The sequence below is a fragment of the Rhinatrema bivittatum genome, chromosome 3, assembly GCF_901001135.1.
Source record: "Rhinatrema bivittatum chromosome 3, aRhiBiv1.1, whole genome shotgun sequence".
Lineage (NCBI taxonomy): Eukaryota > Metazoa > Chordata > Amphibia > Gymnophiona > Rhinatrematidae > Rhinatrema > Rhinatrema bivittatum.
This window is the reverse complement of record NC_042617.1, coordinates 295,676,591-295,702,296: the sequence shown is the minus strand read 5'-3', so window position 1 is coordinate 295,702,296 and position 25,706 is coordinate 295,676,591. Positions and strand designations below refer to the sequence as shown.

Sequence of the window (25,706 nt, the reverse complement as noted above, 5' to 3'; positions counted from 1 at the left end):
ATTTCTATTCCACCTTATCAAACCTGATGGAAACACCCAAAGCAGCTTGCAAATACATTAGGGCAAATCTTTAAACTTACACGAGGGCGCAGATTTGTTCGCGCAACCCGGCACAAACAAATCTACGCCCGATTTTATAACATGCGGCCTTGAAGGGAACTTTTTTTTTTTGTCCCCCCCCCCCCCAACACACCTTTCCCTCCCTTCCCCTACCCACCCCTCAGCCCTAACTAAATCCCACCCCCCTACCTTATTTCATGGAGTTAAGCCTGCCTCTGGCTCCCTGCCCCAGCACAGGCCGCTGTGCCGGAGCACTCGGCCCCGCACCCGGACACGCCTGGGGCTTGTGTGCGCCGCCGAGCCTATGCAAGATAGGCTCAGCGCAAGCAGGGGGAGCTTGGGGCAGGTTTTCGGGGGTTATGTGCATATCCCTTTGAAAATCCGCTCCATTATGAATCTAGTAAAATACAATATCACAAACACTATTCACACCTATAACTCACCCAGTTTAGCTTTATTTTTTTCTCATTTTTGCCCACACTTTGACTCCAGACTCTCAGTTGTTGTTTGTCTGTGTGTCTTGTTTGGAATAACTGGATTGGAAGTTCCAAGGAGCAGGGACTCCTAATTCATAATCTATTTTATTTCATGTATTTTATTAAAAAATGTTCTATACTGCCTTTTTGATCAAAGATCATCAAAAGTGGTATAGAATATAAAAATGCACAAACCATAACAGCAAATTCAGTATCATATCCCATTCTCCCTCCCCACTACCACCACCCGAAAATTAAAATAGAGCAAAAGAAAAAAATATAAAAATGTTAGCATTACAACATTCTCATTCTCTCTCCCTCCGGTCATGAGCCTCTATCCTTGCTCCTTCCTTTCACCATGACATCGTCTCTCCTCTTCACCCTCAAACTTGTCCCTTATTCTCCCTCCCACCAATAGCATTTTATTTTCTCCCCTCCCTCGCTTGGGAGGGGCACTCCAGCCATTGTGCAGCTCTGTATGTAATGAGCCACTTGGTTCTACTTTTCAGTAAGTTGGGGATAAGTTGTCTGAATGGGGAAGGGGGGTGGATGTGCTGGCGGAAGAGTAATTGCAGGAGAGAGGGGCCAGGAGAAAGTGGTGGTGGTGGTGGTGGTGACTGTGCAAGGCACAGGTGCCGGCTCTGTGGGTCCAGTGGGTTTTTGAGCACCCCCCAATATTGTGAAACTCCTTAACTGTATCCAGGGAGGGGTGATTTATTATTGCATCCCCAATCATTTTGAAAAGTTGGCTGCTGTGTTGCAAGGTGGGGGAAACCAGGAGAGAGGATCTCTGTGGTGGCTGTTTGTGTGAAGGAAGGGGGGGGGGGGGGCGGTGCCAGAAAGTAGAGCAGCAGTAGCAGATGTGTGGAACGGAGGGAGGGGGTAACAAGGAGAGAAAGCAGTGGCTGTATACAGATGTGGACGGAGAGAAAATGGCATGAAGAAGAATTTGCTACAGGGGTGTGTGTGTGTGTGTGTGTGTGTGTGTGTGTGAAGCTGAGATAGTGGTGGCCATGGCAGCCATGAGAGATGTCGGCAGCCCAGGCAAGGCAAGGAGACAAAGGGGCTGTTGTGGTTAAGCACAGAGAGAGAATGGTGGCATTTACAAAGAGGGGTGTAGAAAATAAAGCCCTGGTGGTTGCAGGAAGGGATTTTAAGTTTCTAGCAAAACAGAGGTGTTGCTAGGTACTTAAAAGCTTCGGGCTTAGGCTATAGACCCTCCTTCTAAACCAACCCCCCCTGAGTTTGATAATTAAATTTAACAATCATGATTAGCCCCCCACCCCTACACTTTCCAAGAATGCACCTGTAAAAACATAGTACACTCACAGGGGACAATTTAAAAAATGTTCTCACCCAGCAGCCCCTATCACTTTCTCTCATTCTCTCTCAACCTTTTCATTTCACTTTTACATCCTCTCAATCTTTCCATCCACTCCATTCTGACTCCCTTACTCTCAATTTATCCCCTCTCATGCTCCCACCATCACTGTCTCTCTGATTCACTCTACCCCCAGTCATCCCTTTGCATGCTCTCAACTTCTCCCCAATATTGTCCTGTTCTCTCCTTCACCCCTCTATCTCTGATACATTCTTTTCACCAGTCACTATGTCTGAGGTCTCATTCTCTTTCCCCCCTCCTCCTGTACCCTCCCCCACCATCACACTTCTGGCTCTTCCCCCCCCCCCCCATCTCTACTTCCATCTCTAGCTTTCTGTTCCTTCTCCCTCTTCACCTCTATGTCCTTCTCAGGCAGGCCTTCCATCACCATCTCTGGCTGGCTTTCACACAGACATATTCTCCCTCTTGCTCTCTCTACTGCACCCTCACCCCATTTCCCCCCAGGTTTTGTCCTCCTATGTAGCCTGGGTTCCACTGCCTCCTGATGCTATCCCAATTCTGGGATCCTCCTTCAAGCCTGGAGGGACCATCTACACCCTCTGATCTGAGGCTAGCATTGTCTGGAACGGTTTCAGGGTCCTCTGTGCCCAAGCTGCTGGGCCAGGAAAGCCCCCCCCCCCCCCCTCCACAGGTGACTCCAGGCGATCTTAGTGAAAATGATGCCCCTTATGACCCGTGGGGGGATGATTAGGGATGTGCATCCGTTTTCCACGGATTTGTAATCCGCAACTTATTTTTTGCTATCTGTTAAATACGTGGGGAGGCGAAATGCATCGTGACCCCCCCACGTATAAAACAGATATCCGTTTTATTTGGCCTCCTAAATAAACATTTAAACCCCCCACCCTCCTGACCCCCCCAAGACTTACCAAAACTCCCTGGTGGTCCAGCGGGGAGTCAGGAAGCCATCCCTGCACTCGTTTGCGGTTTCCTCACGGCTCCATTGGTCAGCCCCTGTCACATGGTCACTGGCGCCATCTTGTGCTCCTACCACATGACAGGTAGGTCATGTGGCAGGAGGTCGCTCCGGGACCCTCATTGGACCCAACCGGAACTTTTGGCCAGCTTGGGGGGGCCTCCTGACCCCCACAAGACTTGCCAAAAGTCCAGCGGGGGTCCGGGAGCGGAGGCGCGGAGGAGCACATGACGCCAGTGTCACTCCGCTCCGGCATCACATGCTCCTCCGCTCCGGCGTAAAGTGCTCCTCCGCGCCTCCGCTCCCGGACCCACGCTGGACTTTTGGCAAGTCTTGTGGGGGTCAGGAGGCCCCCCCAAGCTGGCCAAAAGTTCCGGTTGGGTCCAACGAGGGTCCCGGAGCGATCTCCTGCCAAATGACCTACCTGTCACGTGGTAGGTCATGGCACCGGCACCTGTCACGTGGTAGGTCAATGGCACCGGCAGCCCCTGTGACACAGGCTATCGGCGCCGTGAGGAAATCTCAAACGAGTGCAGGGATGGCTTTCTGACTCCCCGCTGGACCACCAGGGAGTTTTGGTAAGTCTTTGGGGGGTTTAAATTTTTATTTAGGGAACCGGGAAATGTATTGATGGATCGGCAACTTATGGAATTTTCCATACTTCCGCATGAAACTGAATCGGCCATCCACGAATATGTATCCCGAATACGACGAAAACCTTTGGCCTGCACATCCCTAGGGATGATACCTCTGGGTCTTCTTCAGATGACTCTGGTGATCTCCCCTCGGACCCATCCCCTTCAGAGGAGCGACATCTGTCCCCGCCTGAGGACTTAAATTTTGCTGGTTTTATGCGGGCTATGGCTGAAGCCATCCCATTCCAGCTTCACAGAAGAGGACCCAAACACAAGATGCTGGAGGTTCTCCATTTTGTGGATGCCCCGAAGGAAGTTGTAGCTGTTCCCGTCCATGAGATTTTCAAGAAGTTGCTTCTTAGGATTTGGGAACACCCCATCTCCATGCATCCAGTGAACAGGAAGGCTGATTACAGTGTACTTAGTACAGCATGCTACGGGGTTTGAGAAGCATCAACTTCCACACCAGTCATTTGTGGTGGAGTCTGCCCTTAAGAATGCCAAGCATTCTCGCACCCATGCTTCCACTCCTCCGGGGTAGGAACACAGGGTGCTGTATGCACTGGGTAGGAAGGTGTTTCAGGGAGCCATGCTGATTGCCCATATCACGTCCTACCAGATATATATGACGCAATATTCTCAGAACCTCTGGAAGCAGGTCTAGGACCTGACCGAGTGCCTACCCCAGCAGCAGCAGCAGGATGCTTTTTCAGCAGTAATCCAGCAGGGTCTTGAATTTGGCGAGCATGAGGTGTGGTCTACCTATGATGCTTTTGAGACAGCAACAAGGGTAGCAGCCACAGGAATTGGGGCCCGCTGGATGGCCTGGTTATGGGCCTCTGATCTCCGACCGGAGGTGCAGGAGAGGCTCACGGACCTGCCATGTGCTGGCGAAAACATCTTTGGTCACAAATTAAGGATGTTGTGGCTCAGTTAATGGATCATCATGAGACACTGCAGCAGCATCTCGGGCCAGTACGTCGGACCTGCCATCCTTAGCTAGGAAGTCCTTGCATCAGGGCCCAAGGAGGTCCTTTTACCACCAGAGGAAATACTACTCTCCCGCCTCTTGCACCCAGTCCTAGCAGATGAGCTCTAGGGCCCACCCTAGACGGGCCTCCAGGCCTCAGCCAGCACACCAGGCAAGCCTGCAACAGGGTTTTGACTGGCTAAGAAGGAGCATAAGCCAACTACCTGTACCCTTGTCACATGGCAGCTATGGTTCTTCCTGGACCGTTGGCCCAGTGTTACCTCAGACCAGTGGGTTCTTTCCATCGTTCACCGAGGGTACAAGCTGAACATCCTAGGTGTTCCTCAGGATACTCCCCCCGTGCCCTTCTTGGGGGTCATTCATTGCATTAGGAAATACTGGTGGCGGAGCTCACCGCCCTCTTAGCGGCCAGAGCCGTCAAGCCTGTTCCGCTGAAACAGCGGAGGGATAGGAGTTCTGCTCCTGATTATTTCCTGATTCCAAAGAGAATAGGGAGGCTCAGTCCTATTCTAGACTTGAGAACCTTGAGCAAGTTTTTATAAAAAAAGGAAAAGTTCAAGATGGTCTCGCTGAGCATCTTAATTCCCCTCCTACAGAAAGCAGATTGACTTTGCTCTCTTGATCTAAAAAAATGCCTACACCCACATCGAGATCTTCCATGGTCACTGGAAGTATCTCTGGTTTGTGGTGGGCAGGCAGCACTTTCAGTACAGGGTGTTGTCGTTCGACCTAGCCTCAGCCCCATGTGTCTTCACCAAGTTCCTGGCTGTAGTGGGCACATACCTCCACAAGTTGGGAGTGTCGGTGTTCCCCCTACCTGGACGGTCAAAAGCCCCACCCAGGAGGAGCAGTTCAGACTCTGTGCTTGACCCATTTGGGTGTTGGAGTCCCTGGGGTTTTATCATCAACTACCTGAAGTCCCAGCTTGACCTGTTGCCTTAGTTGAACTTCATCGGTGCCCTGTTGGAAATGGCTCAAGCCAAAGCCATAGGCTCAAGTGCCTATGATCAGGCACTCATGTTGGTGTTCATTGCAGGAGTGATCCAGCAGATTCGACTTGCCGTATGTTGCGATTCTTGAGACACATGGTCGCAACTGTCCATGTTACTCCCTTGACTCGCTTGCATATGCGCAGAGTTCAATGGACCTCAAGCTACCCAGGACCTCCACGCCTGCATCCATGTTATTCCTCCTCTCTGGGACTCCTCGTCTTGGTGGGAGAGTCTTGCAAATTTGGAGCAGGGGGTGCCCTTTCAAAATCCCCCTAAGCAGATTGTGCTCATTACAGATGCGGCCAACCTGGGGTGGGGTGCCCATGTGGAGGGGCTCCGTACCCATGGCCTATGGTCCGCCCAGGAAACACTGTGTAAGATCAAATTCCTGGAGCTCCATGCAATCTGGTATGCATGCACTCTGGGCATTTAGGTATCTGCTGATCAACAAAGTAGTTATGACCCAGACCAACAATCAGGTACATCAACAAACAGGGAGGTACAAGGTTGTTCCTCCTGTGCTAAGAAGCAGTTCAGATCTGGTCTTGGGCTCTGTTGTGGGGTATGGTGCTCTGAGCCATGAACATGGTGGTAGGCAGGCTGAGTCGAGCCTTCCGACCTCATGAGTGGTCCTTGAAACAGGAATGGGCGGATCGGATCTTCCGCCTCTGGAGGACCCCAGCCATGGATCTGTTCGCATCCCCTGCAACAAGAAGGTGGATCAGTTCTGCTCCCTGTACAGGGTGGACGACAATCCAGCCTCGGATGCCTTTGCCCGCCATTGGGCAAGGGCCTTCTGTACACGTATCTTCTACTTCCTCTGGTGAAGACTTTCCTGAAGCTTTGACAGGACAAGGGAACGGTGATCCTCACAGCCCCTCATTGGCCAAGGCAGGTCTGGTTCCCACTCTTGCGGGATCTCTCCCTTTGGGAACCGATCAGTCTGGGGACCTCCCTAAACCTCATCACGCAGGATCGGGGAAGGCTGCGCCATCCCAACCTCCGTACCTTGTCCCTGACAGCCTGGATGTTGAGAGGGTAATTCTGCAGCTCTTTGACCTTTCTGATGATGTGTCTCTAGTCCTGGTGACTTCCAGGAACCCTTTTACTAGGAAGCCTTACAGCCTGATGTGGAGGAGGTTTTCCATGTGGTGTGAGAGCCATGGCCTGGATCCATTCTCCTGCTCCACACTGAAACTATTTAATTACCACTTGCACCTTTTAAGATGCTGGCTTAAAACCAACTCCATTAGGGTATACTTGAGTGCTATCTGTGCCTACCACTGGGGTGTGGGTGGTTCACGCATCTCTGTGCAATCCCTTGTGGGATGCTTTATACAGGGGTCTCCTTCAGCTGAAACCTCCCCTGTGGCCTCCCGCCATGACCTAGGACATCAATGTGGTGCTGGCTCAGCTCATGAAAGCTCCTTTTTAGCCGCTGCATTCTTGTGACCTCAAGTACCTGTCCTGGAAGGTTATGTTTTTGTCGTGGTCACATCAGTGCGTAGAGTCAGTGAGCTTCAGGACTTAGTGATGTATAAAATACTAAGTTTTATGTCTTTTTATTTTATTGGTATCTATTGTGATTTTATGTTTTCTGTGAATATTGTAAACCAATGTGACTGTCTTTTCCAAACACCGGTATAGAAAAATGTAACAAATAAATAAGAATAAAATAAATCCACCCTGCACAAAGTTTTTCCATGACAGGGTGGTTCTGTGCACACACCCTAAGTTCCTGCCTAAGGTGGCGATGGATTTCCATCTTAACCAGTCAATCGTCTGCCCACCTTTTTTCTTAAGCCTCATTCGCACCAGGCCAAATGGGCTCTGCACAGTTTGGATTGCAAGAGAGCCTTAGCCTCTACCTGGATTGGACAGCAGCCCTTAGGCAGTCCACGCATCTCTTTATCTCTTTTGTGTTATGATTTGTGGGTTTCGTGGGCCCTTGGCCCGAGGTGGGAGTTGTTACCACCTGTGGGGAGGAGCCCTACAAGTCCACACTGCCGGGAGGCGAGGTCTGGTCCACCAGGAGCTCTGGGAGAGAATCTATGGGAAGGTCCCGAGGAGCGGGGTGAGAAACACAGCAATGAGGGACCCCACAGGAAGCTGGAAGGATGGAGAGCAGTACCTGGGCGGAGACCTCCAAGAGGGTGACGCTAGGCAGACCCGATGAGTGGGAAGTGTGAGGCAAGGAGCGTCGGAGGTATACTGCTGAGGCAATCCCGGGAGGTGGAGCTGCATAGCAAGAAAGGTACTGATGCAATGACATAGGCTACCCCACGGAGCGGGGAAGCCCAAGTCGGGTCTCCAAGTGATGACGTAGATATCCTCGAGAAGCGGGAAGTACCGGCTAGCACCAGCGTTGAACGTAGGCACTGCCCCGAGGAGCGGGGAAGGACAGAGATAGGTCTCCCAAGTGGCGAGGGCGTCTCAGCGGCAACCCCGAGTAACAAGGAGCCGGTGGGTACAGTTTCCTGGAAGGCACAAAGCCAGCCTGAGGAGCAGGGAAGCCAGGAGACGAAGTCTCTGGAGAGAGCGCACACAGGCCCCTGAGGAGCCAGGGTCCAGAGTCCAAGAAGGGTCCGAGACAGCCACAACTGGTCCAAGGAGACAAGTGGTAGTAGAGTAGGGATGGAACTCGTTGCCAAGTCGGCTAGCAGGGGGCGAAGGCGGTGCTTAAGAACCCAGATCCAATGATGTCATCAATCAGGGACGCCCCTGAGGTTCCCGCCGTAGCAACTTCAAAAGAGGGTGCGGTGGCGCGCACGTGAGCGCCTAGCAAGGCCCGGAGTCGGCGTAGAAGGTGGTGGCATCCTGGCCGCCATGAAGGACCATGAGATACATGATGGTAGAGGCTGTCTCCTGCCACGAGCAGGCCTGGAGAGGGAAGCAGGACAGTACAGGACATGAGTAGACGCGGTCGTAGCCGTCTGCAACCAATGGTCATAACAGACAGGAATAGATTGGGAGTTGCTGTTTCCAAGCAGACTCTGTCCAACTGGTTGGTGGATTGTATCTCCTTCTGCTAAGCTCAAGCAGAACCTCAGCTTGGGGGCCATGTCAAGGCTCATTCTGTCAGAGCCATGACTTCAGTGGCCCACTTGTGAGTGGTCCCTGTGGACGAGATCTGCAAGGCTGCAACATGATGTTCTCTCCACACTTTTTTGCCTCTCACTTCTGTTTGGGCAGGGTTAGCTGACGTGATAGCAGTTTCAGCCAGTCCGTCCTTCAGAATCTTTCAGCTGTAGAGCCTAACTCTTCCTGCCTAGGAGCCATTGTTCAGGCTATCTCCCTCTGTTACCAACAGCACCAGTGTTGTTGTGCCCATTGGCACCTGATTAGGTATCTAGTCTCGTCGTTCAGGAGTAGCCTGTAGCTACGTTTTCACCCATGTGTGAGCACTACCATCCTGGTTGTCAAAGGAAAGCAGAGTTGCTTACCTGTAACAGGTGTTCTCCTAGGACAACAGGAGGTTAGTCCTCACGAAACCCACCCGCCACCCAGTGGAATTTGGTTTCTCCTATATTTGTTTTATGTTTTCATAATTCTATATTACGAGACTAAAGAGGAACCCCGCGAGGATGCATGGATAGTGGCATAAGTTTTCCGTGCTGGGTTCCATCCGATGATGTCACCCATTTGTTAGGACTAACATCCTGCTGTCCTAGGAGAACATCTGTTACAGGTAAGCAACTCTGCTTTCCCAAAGTTGATAGAGGAAATTGGATTTCTCTCAAAAGATTGAGTAGGACAAACTCTGCATAATCATGGGGGGGGGGGGGGGAACAGGAGAAGCAGCAACTGTAGCAGCAAAATCTGTGGGTATCTTGCTATCAGGATATAAAATCTAAGCAGCAAGTACAGAATCAATGCCAGAACCTAGGAACCTGACCTTGTCGTCATTGTCCTCCTCCTACTTTCTCTTCTTTTGGGTTCTGCAGGGTCTGCTCCAGGCTCACTGCTTACCCCCTTCTCTTCCAGTCCCTGAATGACTTCTCTGCCTGGTCTAGGATTACCACTCCCTCTCCTCTTCCTTGAAGGCTGCCTGGAAAAAAAGGGCTGGAACAAGAAGCAGAAGGCTGTTCTCTAATACTTGAAATATGGGGCTCTAGCCAATAGACTCTGGACATGAGCTCCCTGTGCCCATACCTAGTGCTGCCTCTGGGTCAAGAAGCAACCTGCGATGGGTGCTGCAGGTGGGAACATTTGCCTTGACCTTCAGCTAGAGGCAAATTCTGTGGCAAACTGGGGACCCTTGGTAAAGTCATGACTGGATTAACCTGTCCTGACATAATGAAGTCAGTTGGGACCCCTAATCTGGAAGAGTTGGAGCAAGAAAATGGGAAATAAAAAAAAAATGTTAGACATGTTAAGGTAACCAGATGGCTCCAAGTCATCATCAAAAAGCTGATCCAGTCCTGTTTTTACCCTATTGGATACATTGGATATGTAGTTCTGATTTCTCAATGCTTTCCTTATAGAAATCAAAACTACAAATCCATGCATGCAATAGGGTAAAACCAGGATTGGATCAGCCTGTCCTACTGACTTGGAATCATCTGGTAATCCTGTTATAAGGTTCCATGTGTACTTGGGTAGCATGATTTTCAGATGCTAAGTAGGTGTTCTCCTATTTTTACCTGGTGCCATATGTTTACATAGCACCTTAATATTTACAGTAGAGATGAAACAGTTTGGGGATATGGAAGGGAGGTGGAGGGGGGACGACTGACTGTGTTGCATTCCACAGCAGATGAGGTTAACAGCAAGACAGAGAATGTGAATGGGCCAGGACGCTGCAAACTGATTAACATCCCTTTTCAAAAATTAACATGTTTCAGAGTCACTCACTTACATGGAGGCTACACAACCAAAGCCAAGATCCAAACAGCCATAGACCAAATCATAACTTGATATGCTTTAAAATGACTAACTGTGCGAAGAAATTAATACCCTTAAATATTTATGGGCTGTTTGATATAATTCCTGTCCAAAAGAGCTTATATTCTAAGGAGAGAAGTGACTGCACGGGGAGGAGGGAGATGGGAATTGGTAGACCATTCAGAGTTGCATTAAGTTTCTGTAGGATGTAAAAGAGCTGCTGTTGTTTCACCAGAGCGGGTATAAACTGGCAGTCCTGAATGTTGGAGCACCAGCCGCCGGGATGAATGCTGCAGTCAGGGCCGCGGTGAGGATTGGGATCATCCACGGGCACCAGATGTTGGCAGTACATGATGGATTTGAGGGTCTGGCCAAGGGACAGGTATGGCAGCTGCCTTCTGTCTGAACATTACTGTGCAAGGAATGAGAAGGGCAGCTGTGCATGCTGGAATCTGAAAGGCAGAAGTGATGTGAGTGGAAACGTACAATCTGTCAGCAGATGAAGATTGCAAGGCCCATCCATTCATTGCCTCTTTTTTTTTTTTCCCCCCTTTCTTGTTGTAAATACCCCAGACCCAGCTTGATCTCTGCCTTTACCACTTGCTTCTCTTTGGCTTAGGGATGCTTTGCATTTATGCCAAGCTTTCATGGACTCTGTTCTTTGCTCCCCACCACCTCCATTGGGAGTCCATTCTATAACCACACCTGTTTCTGTGAAGAACGCCTTCCTTATGTTGCTCTGCTTTCAAGGGAGTAGACTGAATTAGGGTATCATCTACTAACTTTGGGGAAAATAACCTGGCCCCCAGTGTGTGTTCGATACGTAAGAAAAAGCTCTGCATGCATATGCATGAGTCTAACATGCAGGAATGTGTCAGCCAGTGAAATCGATGAAACATGCCCCCATTACTTTGCCAAGGCAAAATGGTAGCCATCTTTTCCTCCTGCTTTGGCTTGGCAGGCAGCAGCACTGAGGATTCGGCACTGTTGTCACCTAAGTTTGCTCTGCGAATGCAGACTGTTGCACAATCCATATCTAGGGCTGGTTTTAGAGCATCACCAAGAGCGGTCACCAAGGCTAAACTTTAAGACTCGCTTCTTAATTTCTGCCCTGAGCCCCAGTGTGTCTAATGGCAACCCTGTCCATGCTGCATGTGTCACAGCCTACTGTTAGCCATCAGTAAACCAAGTCATTTAACCTCAGAGTCTGTGATATGCGACCACATTCTCCCCTTTTTTTTATGCCCTTAGATTGAAGAGATTGGATGGAGTGGTGTAGGTGGCTGGACGGGTCAAGGTGGATCTCGCCTTGGAACCAAGAGGTAACAGGATTATGGTGACATGCTGCTTAGCGCGCCCTGCTATATTTCGTTCTATAACATGACTGGCACCCTAATTAAGGGGGAGTATCACACACAGGCCAGAGATGTCCATGAGATTAGCCCAAAAAATATGCAAGTGTCTCTTAGAAACAATTTATCTTGTCTGTATGTCTCAACTACATTGCAAGCTCCATGGAGCAGGGACTGTTTTTATTTTATGTAACTGCATAGCGCTGCATACATCTAGTAGTGCTGTAGAAATGTTGAGTTAATACTTCTCGGAACACCATTAACTTAAACTATACAGCACCTTCAGTACTTGGTTCAGATTCCCTTGACAACTCTATGTGATTTTAGCCTAGTTACTTTCTCTCTGCCTGTCTCCCTTCTAATTCCAGTTCTGTCGCCGATTCTCTGTGACTTTAGAGTGAATTACTGTACCTCCCTATGCCTCATTTTGCTATAGTTGGGCAGTAATATAATGTAAACTCTTTTTTTTTTTTTTTTCCTTCTCTTTTTTGGAAGGTTTCATGCAGCACAAACTTCAAAATCACAAGCAGTGGCTGCATGCATTTTTCCGAAGTAGTAAATAAACGTTGTAAAGCAGCATGGAATTCTGATCTAGATAAGTCCACAATTTAAATGCAAACTATTTAATTAAAATAAACTCTTTGAGCCCAACCTGGTGCCTCAGTGGCAAGTGCTGTGCCCTGCCATGAAGAGGGTCTGAGTTTAACTTCAGGCTTGGGCTTCTGCTCTGTGGCTTGGCTGGGATTGGAGATGTGGAGGCAGCACTCACAGGCTCTGGGAGAGGGGATAGACCCTGCTCTGTAGAGCTTAAATCTCCCATGTGTATTTATGCAGCACTGCATATGTCTAGTAGCACTACAGAATTGATTAGTAGTAGGGAGCTGCAGCCATAGCTCCATGGTAATGCCTAGAGGCCAGATTCAGCATACACATTAGCCAGATTCTGGATGGAGCCATTTTCAATACTAATGGCAGTGAGAATGTGTGTCAGGTAATTTCCTAGCATGTAACCAGATGGATTCAGGACCAGTGGGTTATGTGTTTCTCTGCTAGCAGAATGGAGACGGAGTCAGGTTTTAAAGCTGACTTCACCCTAGGTATACCCCTGCAATGACCTCAGCTCTTCATTATCACTCCGTCACCTAGCAGATGCGGATGCTATCCCCACACTAGCACGGTGTTAGCGGGATTGCAGCCCTAATCCAAAGAGAAATTCTTACCTTCACTTTAAAGGAAGATCAAGCCCCACTCTCCTGCAGTGATACCTAAGGGTACCTCCCCCAGTTGAGGATTCCTAAGGTGATTTCTGAGATCCCTCAGAGGTGTGCCTTGGTCTGTTAGCCGGTTCCCGGTGTGTACTTAGCTGCTGAAGCAGCTGAAAGGCAGCAGGTGCAGAAGCAGAGCATGGTGGTGAAGGCCAAAGCCTTCTCCCCCCGCAGCCGGAGATAGTCTCTGTACTCAGCCAGTAAGCGCTGCGACCAGGTAAGTAGAGAAGAACTCCTCCGATCCAGAGACGTGGAAGGGCTTCGATAAATCTTTCCTCCTGTCTCCTTGCTCAGCACGCCATATCAACTTCATGCCCGATCTCCATTCGGGCGACAGAAGGGGGTTCCGAACGGCCCCTCCAATGCGCTATGCCCATTTTCAGCTCTGTTGACTCTCCATGTGGCGGCCTGCAGCGGCGCCATCTTGCACGTGGTTTGGTGCAGTGCCATTTCCCCTTTCAGCTGTCGGTACGCAGGATGCAGGCCGGCCTCCTCTGTGCCTAATGTACATGCAAATATGCACATAGCTGCGTGCATAACTTCGCCCACAATTGACTGCTTAGACACCGACACGCACCAAGGCGAGTCGGTGTGAGCCCGATAGATATTAACCGGCTAAACGCACAAACCACACAGGCTATGGCCCTGGCAGCAAAGAAGCTCAAGCGACACGCACTCTGTGCAGCCTGCCATATTAGAGCTACACAGTCTGTCCTGGAATCCTGCCTGGGTCGGCACACTGAGGAGGCCCAAGGAGGGCTGGATTCTCAAAAATTTTCCAAGCCTGGCCCAATCCAGTCAGAGGACGGGTCAGCAGCGCCCTTATCCTGCAGTTCCCCGGACCTGAGCAATTCCGGGATGGCATCCTTCCCAGGAGAGGGTAGCTCAGTGGCCCCTACCCCGGTTCCCCCTGGGACAAATATGGACCCGGTGGCCTTCTCTTGGTTGGAATTTTTTCAGGGCCTCCAAGCCTTTGTTCAGGCACATTCAGCCCCGATCCCTGCCCAAGTTGAACCCCAACTGGGGAGGCCTCGCTCTACCGGCCCTGCCTGCTGGCTGCGAGACATACCACACCTCACCAAGAATATCCCTGACAGGAACCTGAATACCACTGGAGGACAGGGAAATCCCTCCAGGTCTGGAACCATACTGGACCATGCTTCATTTATTCCACAGATGAGTTACCGGCACTAGTCTTCCAGACCCTGAATACTCTGGGAGTTCCAGGCATGGACCCTATGGTGGAGCCAAAGAAAAACCCCATCCTAATGTCTCTGCATAAAGCCTCTTGCTATTTCCCAATGCTGGAAGCCATCCAGGAATTGATTGACCTGGAATGAGATGCCCCGGAAGCAAGCTTTAAAAGTCGGGCCTTGGAGGCCTTGTATCCTCTGGATCCAGTGGTCAAGGAATGCCTGCGTTTCCCCAAAGTGGATGCCATGGTCTGCGCAGTCTCGAAGCAAACCATCCCTGTTGAGGGAGGGGTGGCTTTGAAGGATGTTCACGATAGGCGATTAAAATCTGTGTGGGACTATCTTCAGGTCCTCGGCCTCATGGCATCAACACTGGAAGTAGTGCCATGGGCGAAGTCTCACATGCAGCCTCTCCAACGCACCTTACTGTCACTCTGGAACCCAATATCCCAAGGCTACTCTATTCACCTCCACCTACCAACAGAGGTATGCTCTCTGCTCCAGTGGTGGCTACAGGAAATCCACCTAAACAAGGGCCTAAGCCTATCCCCACCGAGCTAGATCGTCCTCACGACAGACGCAAGCCTCCGAGGTTTGGGAGCTCACTGTCAGGAGCTGACAGCCCAGGGACAATGGTCCACGGAAGAGGCGAATTGGAACATAAACCACCTGGAAGCTTGAGCGGTCAGACTAGCATGCCTGCAGTTCAGCCACAGGCTCCAGGGTCAAGCGATCCGGGTGATGTCAGACAATGCAACAACGGTTGCCTACATCAACCGCCAGGGATCAGGTGACTCTGGAAATAGACCCCCTTGTGAAATGGGCGGAGTTAAACCTACAAGAAATTTCGGCCTCCCACATCGCAGGAAAAGACAAAGTCACAGTGAACTTCCTCAGCAGGGAAAGCCTGGACCCAGGGGAATGGACGCTGTCGACCAAAGGTTTCCAGCTTCTACTAAATCGCTGAGGCCACCTGGCCATGGACCTACTGGCCACATCTCACAATGCGAAAGTCCCCCCGGTTCTTCAGTCGCAGATGAGATCAGCACTCCCAAAGGATCAATGCCCTCGTCCAGACCTGGCCAGAGGAGGGCTTACTGTACACCTTCCCCCCCCCCCCCCCCCCATGGCAAGATAAAACACCACAGAGGTTTAGTCATCCTAGTGGCCCCGGATTGGCCCAGACACCCGTGATACGCAGACATGCAAAGGATCCTCGTGGGGAGTCCTGTGCCTCCCCCCACACAGGGTCCTTCTCTGGCAGGGCCCAATTTTTCACAAAGATCCGTCTCAATTCTCTCCTACGGTCTGGCCCTTGAGAGGGCTCGCCTGAAGAAGCGAGATTACTCAGCGGTCGTGATCGCCACCTTGCTTCACGTGCGGAAGTTCTCAACATCCCTGACATGCATATAGATCTGGAGAATATTTGAGGAATGGCACGAGGACCACGGGGTGCCCCCGCGAACGGCCAAGATTCCCATGATTCTGAAATTTTTACAGGATGGCCTGAAGAAAGGGTTGTCCCTCAACTCCCTCAAGGTCCAGGTAGCAGCCCTCTCCTGTTTCAGAGCTGTCTGTCTGCACATCCGGACTTGGACCATTGCCTTAAAGGGGTTAAAGAACTCTAACCACCCTTAAAGTGGCCGGTCCCCTTAAGGAACTTCAATCTAGTATTGGACTTCCTAGCAGGACCATCCTTCAGACCGATGCACAGTCTGTCGCTACGCCTATTAACACAAAAGACTGTATTCTTGGTGGCGATATACTCTGCCCGTCGCATCTCAGAACTACAGGCACTATCCTGTCAGGAACCATTCCTTTGATTTACTCCAGAAACAGTACAGCTTCACACTGTCCCCCTCCTTCCTTCCAAAGGTGGTCTCATAGTTTCACTTGAATCAATCCATCTCCTTACCGTCTCCGAGGGACACAAGGATACAGAAGACTCCCGCCTTCTTCGCCATCTAAACATTGGCAGACTCCTAGTGCGGTACCTGGAGCACTCTGGACTGGTGCACAAGACAGATCGCTTGTTTATTCTTCACGGCGGGAAGAAAGAGGGCAAAGCGGCTTCGCGAGCTACTATAGCCCACTGGATCAAGGAAGTAATCAAGGCAGCTTACGTATAGGCAGGGAAGCCTTTATCCCTTCAGGTCAAAGCTCATTCTACTAGGGCCCAGGCAGTATCCTGGGCGGAGGATAAGCTACTGTCGCCTGCCAACATCTGTCGAGCAGTGATGTGGTCTTCCCTACACATCTTCTCCAGGTTCTACCACCTGGATGTCCAGGCTTGAGAGGACACAGCCTTTGCAAGGGCAGTGCTAACTGGATCACGGGCAGCCTCCTGCCCCATTTGGGAGTAGCTTTTTGTACATCCCACTGGTCTTGAGTCCTTCTGGCTACACGCTACGAAATGGAGAAATAACTTACCTGATAATTTTGTTTTCCTTAGTGTAGTCAGATGGACTCAGCATCCTGCCCATGGCTGCCCAGGAGAGGCATCGAGGAATTGCCCATGAGGCGAAGCTCGATTCCATATGAATATGGGTAAGCTGTTGCCCTACCCCTAGTTCAGGGCATCCACAGTATGGCTGGTTTCGATGTTTATGTTGATTGAGTACATTGGCGGTCTCCAGTTTTTGTTTTTTTTTTTATCAAGTTTTGTTAACCAAGGGTTTAATCAAGTTGCATCCAAATTCTAATGAAGTTCTTCGATATATATGTCCATAATGGGTTTTCAAAGAGAATACTGAAGAGATGAGGTCACTGCAGGGGTATATCTAGGGTGACGTCAGCTTTGAAACCTGACTCAGTCTCCCATCTGCTAGCAAAGGAACACATAACCCACTGGTCCTGAGTCCATCTGCTACACTAAGGAAAACGAAATTATCAGGTAAGTAATTTCTCCATTAATGGATGGGATTGGCTGAGCTTTCAATTCTCTCTATATAGAAATGACGGCAGAAGAAGACCAAACGGCCCATCCAGTCTGCCCAGCAAGCTTTCACACTTATTTTTTTTCTCATACTTATCTGATACTCTTGGCCCTTATTAGTAACTTTTTGGTTCTATTTCACTTCCACCCCTGCCATTGCTGTAGAGAGCAGTGCTGTAGCTGGATCTAAGTTAAGTATCTAGCTTAATTGGTTAGGGGTAGTAACTGCCGCAATAAGCAAGCTACTCCCACGCTTATTTGTTTACCCAGCCTGTGCAATTCAGTCCTTGTTGGTTGTCTGAATATAATTCCACTTTACTTCATTCCCCCCTGCTGTTGAAGCAGTGAGCTGCGCTGGATATATATTCCAAGGAGTATATAGTAACTGCTGTAACAAGCAAGCTACACCCATGCTTATTTGCTTATCCAGACTATGTAATTCAGTACTTTACAGTTCTTTGTATACTGAATCTCTTCTTTTTCTGAACTTTTTGTAGAGTCTTGCCCAAGAAATTCTTTGAAGAAATCAGTGCAAATATCAGCAATTATAACATACATGGCCTCATCATCATTGGGGGCTTTGAGGTGAGTCTCTATATAGAAAGGAAACATTAGATGGATTTTGAACTTCAGGTGGAGAGGAAAATAAAAAAGCCACCTTAGTGGCCAGAGCACTACTAACCATATTAATTCTGGTTTCTCTTGATTTTTAAATCTAAAATGTATACTTTGAGGATAAAATTTCAGAGTTGCCCACCCTTCTCTGAAGAATGAGTTTGGAACAGATTATAAAATGATCTGGCCAGACTTGAACTTCCATGTCAACACACAGAAAAAGCTTGGAAGAAAGGCACTCCTGAACCAAAACAATAGCAGGGTGCTACCAGCTGAATATTCTGAGATAAAATAAAGCACAGACAGTGAAGGCAAACACAAGCAGCCTGGAACACCTTCTAACAATGGACTGAAACATTAGATAGATAAGAAATTTAATTTTGTATAAATAGGAGTGCTGGGTTGCTTCTTTCTCAATGTGTCAGACCAGAACTCTGCCAGACATGGGCAAATGAGGTGATCAGATGGATATTTTCTATGGCATAACTGCACAGTCCCAGGGCAAATGCTGAAGATTATCAAGATTATCAATCTGAATGTAATCTGTTTGATGTACACTTTGAAGTGCCGAAAAGCAGAATATAGATACACAAATAAAATAATGTGCTCCAGAAGTTGTTGAAATCCCTAACAAGTGTGTGTAGATAGATATAGAGATATAGATAGAAACCCAAATATATATATGCATATCTCCATTGTAAAAGTCCAAGCACACTGGGTTTCATAAAGTAAATGCATTTAATAAACAGAGCTAGTGTGTCCCATAAGCATTCCAGTCAGACCTGTTGAAAGTTCATATAGGTAACCAAAAGTTGATTCTGCTTATGGGATGTTGTACCTTCTTTTATTAAATGTAATCATTTTTATGAAATCCCAGGACCCTGAATCTTTGCTTTTTCTTTTTGAACAAGCTGATCCAGTCTGGGTTTTACCCCCTCCAACTCCCTCTCCTTCCCCCACCCCATTGCGTGGATATAGGTCTCATTTTCCCCCTCCCCATCCAAGGCAAGCAGGAACTACAAGTTGAGAGATGTGGTGGGGGGGGGGGGGGGGCGAGAACTGGGTCTGGCTGAAGCTGTGCTAAAAGAAATGGAGGCAGGTGATAACACTGGAGATTCTTTGAAAAGCCCCAGCAGAGCTCCTGAGGCCATTGAAAGAGAAGTGATGAACAATAATACTGGTTCACCAAATGAAGCTGGCACAACAAAAGTGATGGGACTTATTCATGAAACAATACTGCACAAGGATAACTTTGTGTGATAGCTGGCCGCATGGCCTCCTGTCACAGGACTTCCCAAACCTGTCCTGAGGATCCCCACAGCCAGTCAGAATATCCACAGTGAATATGCAGGAGGTAAAACTTGCATATGATGGGTCTCCAGTGCACGCAAATTGATCTTATGCATATTCATTGTAGATGTCCTGAAAACTTGACTGACTGTGGGGTCCCCAGGAGGTGTGGAAAGCCCTGCCTCAGCAGGACCTTATGGGTTGCTATTCTCAACCTCACCATTTCTTCTATTTAACCAGCACTGAAAACAGTTCCTTTCTAGCTTTTGTGAGGATCTTTCTCCCACAACTCTGGCATACTGTACTTATGTGGCTGCTAATCAATCTATGTCCTGATGGTGTCACCGAGTTTGCTGACTGTTCCTGAAGCAGATAATTATCTGCCCCACCTGTAGCTTGTCCTGGTGGCGCTGATTTTTTTTTTTTTTTTTTTATTTATTTCTGACTGCAGGCATTCACAGGCAGTCTGGAGCTGATGGATGGCCGTGCTAAATATGAGGAACTGTGTATCCCCATTGTCGTCATTCCAGCAACCGTATCTAACAATGTCCCAGGGTCGGATTTCACCATTGGAGCCGATACTGCTCTCAATACCATAAGCATGGTCAGTAGGCAGTCTTTTATTCTTTTTGTAGCACTGACAGCATGTGCAGTGCTGAACACAGTGAGCACAGATAAGTCAATAGGTACAATGAATGCTTAACAAGTGTTACACAGGCTGCTCTCCAAGCGATCATGCAACCCCACTGTTTTAGTGTTTTTTGCATTGGCTATCTGGGACCCAAAGAGTAAAGTCTTGGTTTTCAAGGCCATAAAGTATGAAGGGCCATTTCATTTAGCAAACTTTTTTTTTTTTTTTTTTGGAGTATGTACCTTCCTGTTCTTTATCAGCAGACAGGCCCTTGCTTGTTATACCTACAACAAAAGACCATCTGCAAGCAAACTTGCTGTAGTAGGACCAAAGCAGTGGGATACCCTGCCCGCAGAATTCCATCAAATAGCAGATCATAAAATTTTTCGTAAAAAGTTTAAGCCATTATTTAAGAAGCTTCTCTTAATATCTGAATTGCAGTCTCACCCTCAGGATAGAAGATATAGGGTTAGATTTTATTGGAAGAATTGTGTGGCTCTTGTCTGTCTTGTGTTGGTTTTGATAATCTGCCTAGCACAGCAAGTCTAATTACAGGTGGAATAGACACACTTTAAAATTAAATAAATATCGATGTTTCGATAAATCTGCCACAACCCTGAAAATGTCTACATCTTAATTTTTTGCCTAGGGAAAAGGGCTAGTTTTCACTACGATGACCACTGACCTAGATTGCTAGCTTATAAAATTTTGTTACTGTCTTTTACATGGACACACATCTTACATTATGAAAGTGAAAAATACCAAAAATAAAATCACAGTTAAATGTGATCTCCAGAGGAGTGGTTAAAAATAGATATTTAGTACACCCTATGTTCTCTTAAAACAGAGTGGGAAACTTTTTTTTTTTTCTCTACCATGTACACAATGTAAAAAGAACAGGAGTGAAGGAATACCAGACTGAATTTTTATGGATGTGAATTTTTTTTTAACCAGACTTTATGGACATAACATTCTTTTGCTTGTTTGTTTTTTTTCCCTGACATCTGTAAATTGATTAATGGCTGACAACCCTGCCACTGATGCATCTCCAGCATACAGTGTAAGGAAGGTGGACCTTTAGCACTGTGGCGTGGTTGGCTCAGCCTAGGGAGCGAACCCTGTAGGCCCACACAGACAACTGGCAAGAATACCCTGGGATGGGACTGGGTCTGGACCTTCACCATTACTAGCTCCTTTCCCTGCAGGTTGAGTCCTTGGGTTCCGGGGGCCAGCAGGACTTAGGCGAGAGGCCCACAGGGCAAGGAGAGACAGAGCGTTGAGGGCTGGGCTAGGTTGGGGCAGGCAGAAAGCAATGAGGTTTGGGTCCAGGCAAGGGTCAGTGGCAGGCAGCAAGCAAGGGTAGTCAAGGTCCAGGCAGTAGTCAGTGGTCAGTAGCAGATAGAGGGCAAGGTCCAAGCAATGGTCAGATTTAAGAAGTCAGTCCAAGAGCAAGCAGGATCAAGGCAAGGAGGACTGTCAAGGCAGAGAAGGCTGGATCAGACAAAGCAAAGTAGGCTGGAGAGGAAAGGCAGGACAGACTGGACGAGATGAGGCAACATGAACTGCAGAGGATTCAGGAGACCAGTTACTGAGGCGTCTGCTAGAAGCATGGCTGGGATTTAAATACCCAGCCACTCTATCACTGGGTGCCACCGCTGCTGTTCCCGCCGTGGGGCCTATTAGTACAAGCATGCGCGCCTAGGAGAAGCTTGGTAAGGCAGGATGGTGTTGTCAAAACCGCATCTGTGCTGGCAGCGTCCCGGACCTGTGGAGGTGTTGGGGATGAGTGCAGCTAGACATAGCAGCCTACCACAATCTGTAAATGTAACGTAAAGGACATGATGGAGGAAAGATGGCGAACAATCCAAAGGAAAGGAGGGAGAAGCAGATGGAGAAGAACTTAGGTAGAGAGAAGGGTGACCAAAATGATAAAGGGCATGGAATGGCTCCCCTGTGGGGAAAGGCTAAAGAGGTTATGGTTATTCAGCTTGGAAAAGATAGCTGATGGGATATGATAGGGGTCTACAAAATCATGAAAGGACTTGAACGGGTAAATGTAAATCGGTTATTCACTTTCTCAGACAATGAAAGGACTAGGGGGCACTCCAGGAAGTTAGTAAGTAGCTCATTTAAAACAAACCGGAGAAAATTCTCTTTCACTCAAAGCATAATTAAGCTCTGGAATTCACTGCCAGAGGATGTGGTTATGACATTTAGTGTAACTGGGTTTAAAAAAAGGTTTGGATAAGTTCCTAGAGGAGAAGTCCATAAACTGCTATTAATCAATAAGGAATAGTAGCTTGGGATCTGTTTAATGTTTGTGTACTTGCCAGGTCCTTGTGACTTGGATTGGCCACTGCTGGAAACAGTATACTGGCTTGATGGACCCTTGGTCTGACCCAGTATGGCATATCTTGGGTTGGGGAGCTCACATAAACAATCTTCAAACTCAGGGTACTTGGATGAGACTCGAAGCAACATTTAAAATCAACTTCCTAGAGCTTCGAGCTATACGTTATGCCCTATATGCGTTCAAGGACTGCCTTTCACACAAGACTGTTCTCATACAAATGAACAACACAGTTGCAATGTGGCACAGGCTCTTATCTTCTCTGCCAAGAGGCTGCGCAAATCTGGTCTTGGGCCCTTGCTCATTCCATGTACCTCCGGGCCACTTATCTGGCAGGCATACAGAACGTAGTAGCAGATTGCCTCAGCTGACAGTTCCATCCCCGTGAGTGGTCCCTGGATCCTGTGGTAACGACCAGAATCTTCCATCGCTGGGGTCAACCAACAATAAACCTCTTTGCATCCGTACTGAATCACAAAGTGGACAGATTCTGCTCCCTACACAGACAACAAAACAATGTAGACAGGGACGCCTTCGCTCGTCCCTGGAACACAGGCCTTCGATACGCATAATCCCAGATTCCGCTGATAGCCAAAACTCTCGTGAAACTACAACAGGACAGAGAGTCAGTGATACTCATAGCCCCGTACTGGCCTTGACAAGTGTGGTTTCCCATGCTTCTCGACCTCTCCATTCAAGAACCAATTCACCTGGGCACAGCACCCACTTTTATAACTAAAAACCAAGGCATGTTACGCCATCCTAACCTTCAAACCCTATCCCTCACAGCCTGGATGTTGAAAGCTTGATCCTACATCTGCTCAACCTTTCAACTGAAGTCTCTCAAGTGCTTGTAGCTTCACGAAAGCCTTCCACACGAAAATCCAATCATTCTAAGTGGAATAGATTTACCATATGGTGCACACAAAAAGGTATCGACCCTTTTTCCTGCCCCACTCCATCTCTTTTTAGACTATCTCTGGCACCTTTCAGACTCTGGTCTCCAGACTTCCTCTGTGAGGGTACACTTGAGTGCCATCTCAGTGAACCACAAGGGAGTAGGGTATGCCCCGGTAACAGCGCAACCCTTTGTAAGTCAGTTTATGAGGGGCCTACTACAACTTAAGCCCCCTTTACGACCACCAGTCACGGAATGGGACCTAAATGTAGTACTTACAAGGCTCATGCGCTCCCTGTTTGAGCCTTTGCACTCTTGCGATGTTAAATTTCTTACATGGAAAGTTCTCTTCCTAGTAGCCATTACATCCGCTCGAAGGGTTAGTGAGTTACAAGCACTTGTCACATACTCACCCTATACAAGGTTCCTACATGACTGAGTGGTCCTCCGTACCCACCCTAAATTCCTTTCCAAGATGGTAACAGACTTCCACTTGAATCAGTCTATAGTCTTACCCACCTTTTTCCCAAGGCCTCACTCTCACCAGGGCGAGAGGGTTTTACACACCTTGGAATGTAAATGTGCACTTGCATTTTACCTAGACCGCACTGCAGTCAATAGGAAATCCACCCAATTCTTTGTTTTTTTTTGACAAAAACAAACTAGTAGTTTCAGTGGGTAAGCAAACTCTCTCCAACTGGCTAGCAGACTGTATCGAATTCTGCTATGACAAAGCAGGCCTTCCTCTCCAGGGACAAGTGAAGGCGCACTCAGTAAGAGCCATGGCAACCTCAGTAGCACACTATCGTTCAGTACCGATTGCTGAGATCTGTAAAGCTGCAACTTGGAGCTCTCTTCACACATTTGCAGCACATTACTGCCTGGACAAGGAAGAATGTCAAGACTCTGCTTTTGGCCAATCCATCTTGAAGAACTTATTTCCAGTATAATCCCAACTCCTTCCACATACAATCTGTTGTGATTTTCAGGCTGCCTCATGTTTCTCAGCAGTACACCGTATGTTCTGCCTGTTGCATAAGTTATGTGCTATTGATACATATAAATATGAGTCAGCCTGTAGCTTGCTAATCACCCACATGTGAGGACTACCATGCTGCTTGTTCTGGGAGAAAGCAGAGTTGCTTACCTGTAACAGGTGTTCTCCCAGAACAGTAGGATGTAGTCCTCACAAAACCCACCCGCCATCCCGTGGAATTGGGTCCAAAACGTTTTATTTTATTTTTTCGCTCGTACCTTTTGCTACAAACTAACTGAAGGGAGACCCCTGTGGCTACAGGGATTATGGCATGCTGGGCATGCTCAGTGTGCCAGTCAAAAGTTCTAGAAACTTTGACAAAAAAAGTTTTCCGTGATAGGGCTCCGTCCAGTGACGTCACCCACATGTGAGGACTACATCCTACTGTCCTGGGAGAACACCTGTTACAGGTAAGCAACTCTGTTATATGTAGCCAGATAACTTTAGGTTGCACATATTCAGTGGAACAAGTTATCTGGCTAACTTTAGCCGGATAACTTTTTCACTAACAGGTTTACTGAGTATGGAGCCCTAGAAATCCCAGTAGTAAAATAAATCAGGTACTGTTCACCTTTTGGCCACCAGAGGTAACCAGTGCCTGCTATGCTCAGGCCTGAGAAAAAAGATTTTCAGAGCCCTTGCAGTACAACACACTACATATTCCAGGCTTATGTTAGGAGCCAATGACTCACTAGGGATTGGTAACTGGTTAAAAAAAACTGGAAACAGCAAGAACTAAATAGTCAGTTTTCCCAATGGAGAAAGGTAAATAGTGGATTGCCCTATGGATCGGTAATGGGTCTGGTGTTTAGCATACTCCAAAAATTTTTTGAATTGTTGGGTGTTATTGATTGCATTTTTGTTGTATGTTATGTATTCATCCAGAGCCTTTGAGGGAGGAGTGGTTTTATAAATATGAATACTAATAAAATAAGTGATGTGGAAAAGGAAACCCTGAGTGAGATGATCAAATCTGTAGGTGACACAAAATAATGCGAACTTGTGAAAACATGAGCAGATTGTAAGAAACTGCAGAAGAACCTTGGGGAATTGTTCATATTAAATCTCCTCTGCCATTTAGATGCCCCAGTACAAAGTAATGAATATAGATACAAATAATCCTAACTATAGGTGCACAGTGTTGGGTTCCGTATTAAGAGACATCACCGTGTAAAAGGATCTTGGAGACATTGTGGACCATACCTTGACACCCTTAACTCAGTGTGTGGCGGAAAAAAAAAAAAAAAAGGCAAATAGAAAGTTATGAATGATTAGGAAAGGAATGGATCATTAGATAGAGACTATCATAATGTGTTATGGAGTCTCAATTTAGTGGGCCCTTGGGCCGACCTGCAAGAGACTCGGAAAGGTATTCAATGTCTCTGGTGCACCGCAGGCCGGGAGGCAGATGTTCAGGCAGGACGTAGAGGTGCTCTTCACCCTGGAAGCTGGTGCTCCCCCGGGAGGAGCCCGTAGGAGCCCAACCGCTGGGACTTAGGTGAGGCTTCACCCTTGGAAGCCGAAGCCCCCCCGGGAGGAGCCCAGCCACTGGGACTTAGGCGAGTTGATGATCTTGAGACTGGAGCGAGCAGGCAGATGAGCAGGACTGAGAACTGGAACCAGACTAGAACAGTAGACAGGAACTGTGGCAAGACTCGAGTACTGGAACCAGGCAGGAACTGTGGCAAGACTAGAGTACTGGAACCAGGCAGGAACTGTGGTAAGACTCGGGTACTGGAACCAAGCATGTACTGTAGCAGGAATGAAGCGAGTTCCAGAAGCAGC

At 48.2% G+C, this 25,706-nt stretch overlaps 1 protein-coding gene across 2 annotated transcripts in view; it reads left to right on the top strand.

Annotated features, from left to right (window-relative positions):
- PFKM (phosphofructokinase, muscle) overlaps positions 1-25,706 on the top strand; it is a 171,063-nt gene that overhangs the window by 106,956 nt on the left and 38,401 nt on the right. For both annotated transcript variants that reach the window (XM_029594992.1, XM_029594993.1), the window contains exons 14-17: positions 10,592-10,738; positions 11,608-11,678; positions 17,599-17,686; positions 19,458-19,610. In XM_029594992.1, the coding sequence (XP_029450852.1) occupies positions 10,592-10,738; positions 11,608-11,678; positions 17,599-17,686; positions 19,458-19,610 (459 nt within the window). The remainder of the gene's footprint in view (positions 1-10,591; positions 10,739-11,607; positions 11,679-17,598; positions 17,687-19,457; positions 19,611-25,706) is intronic.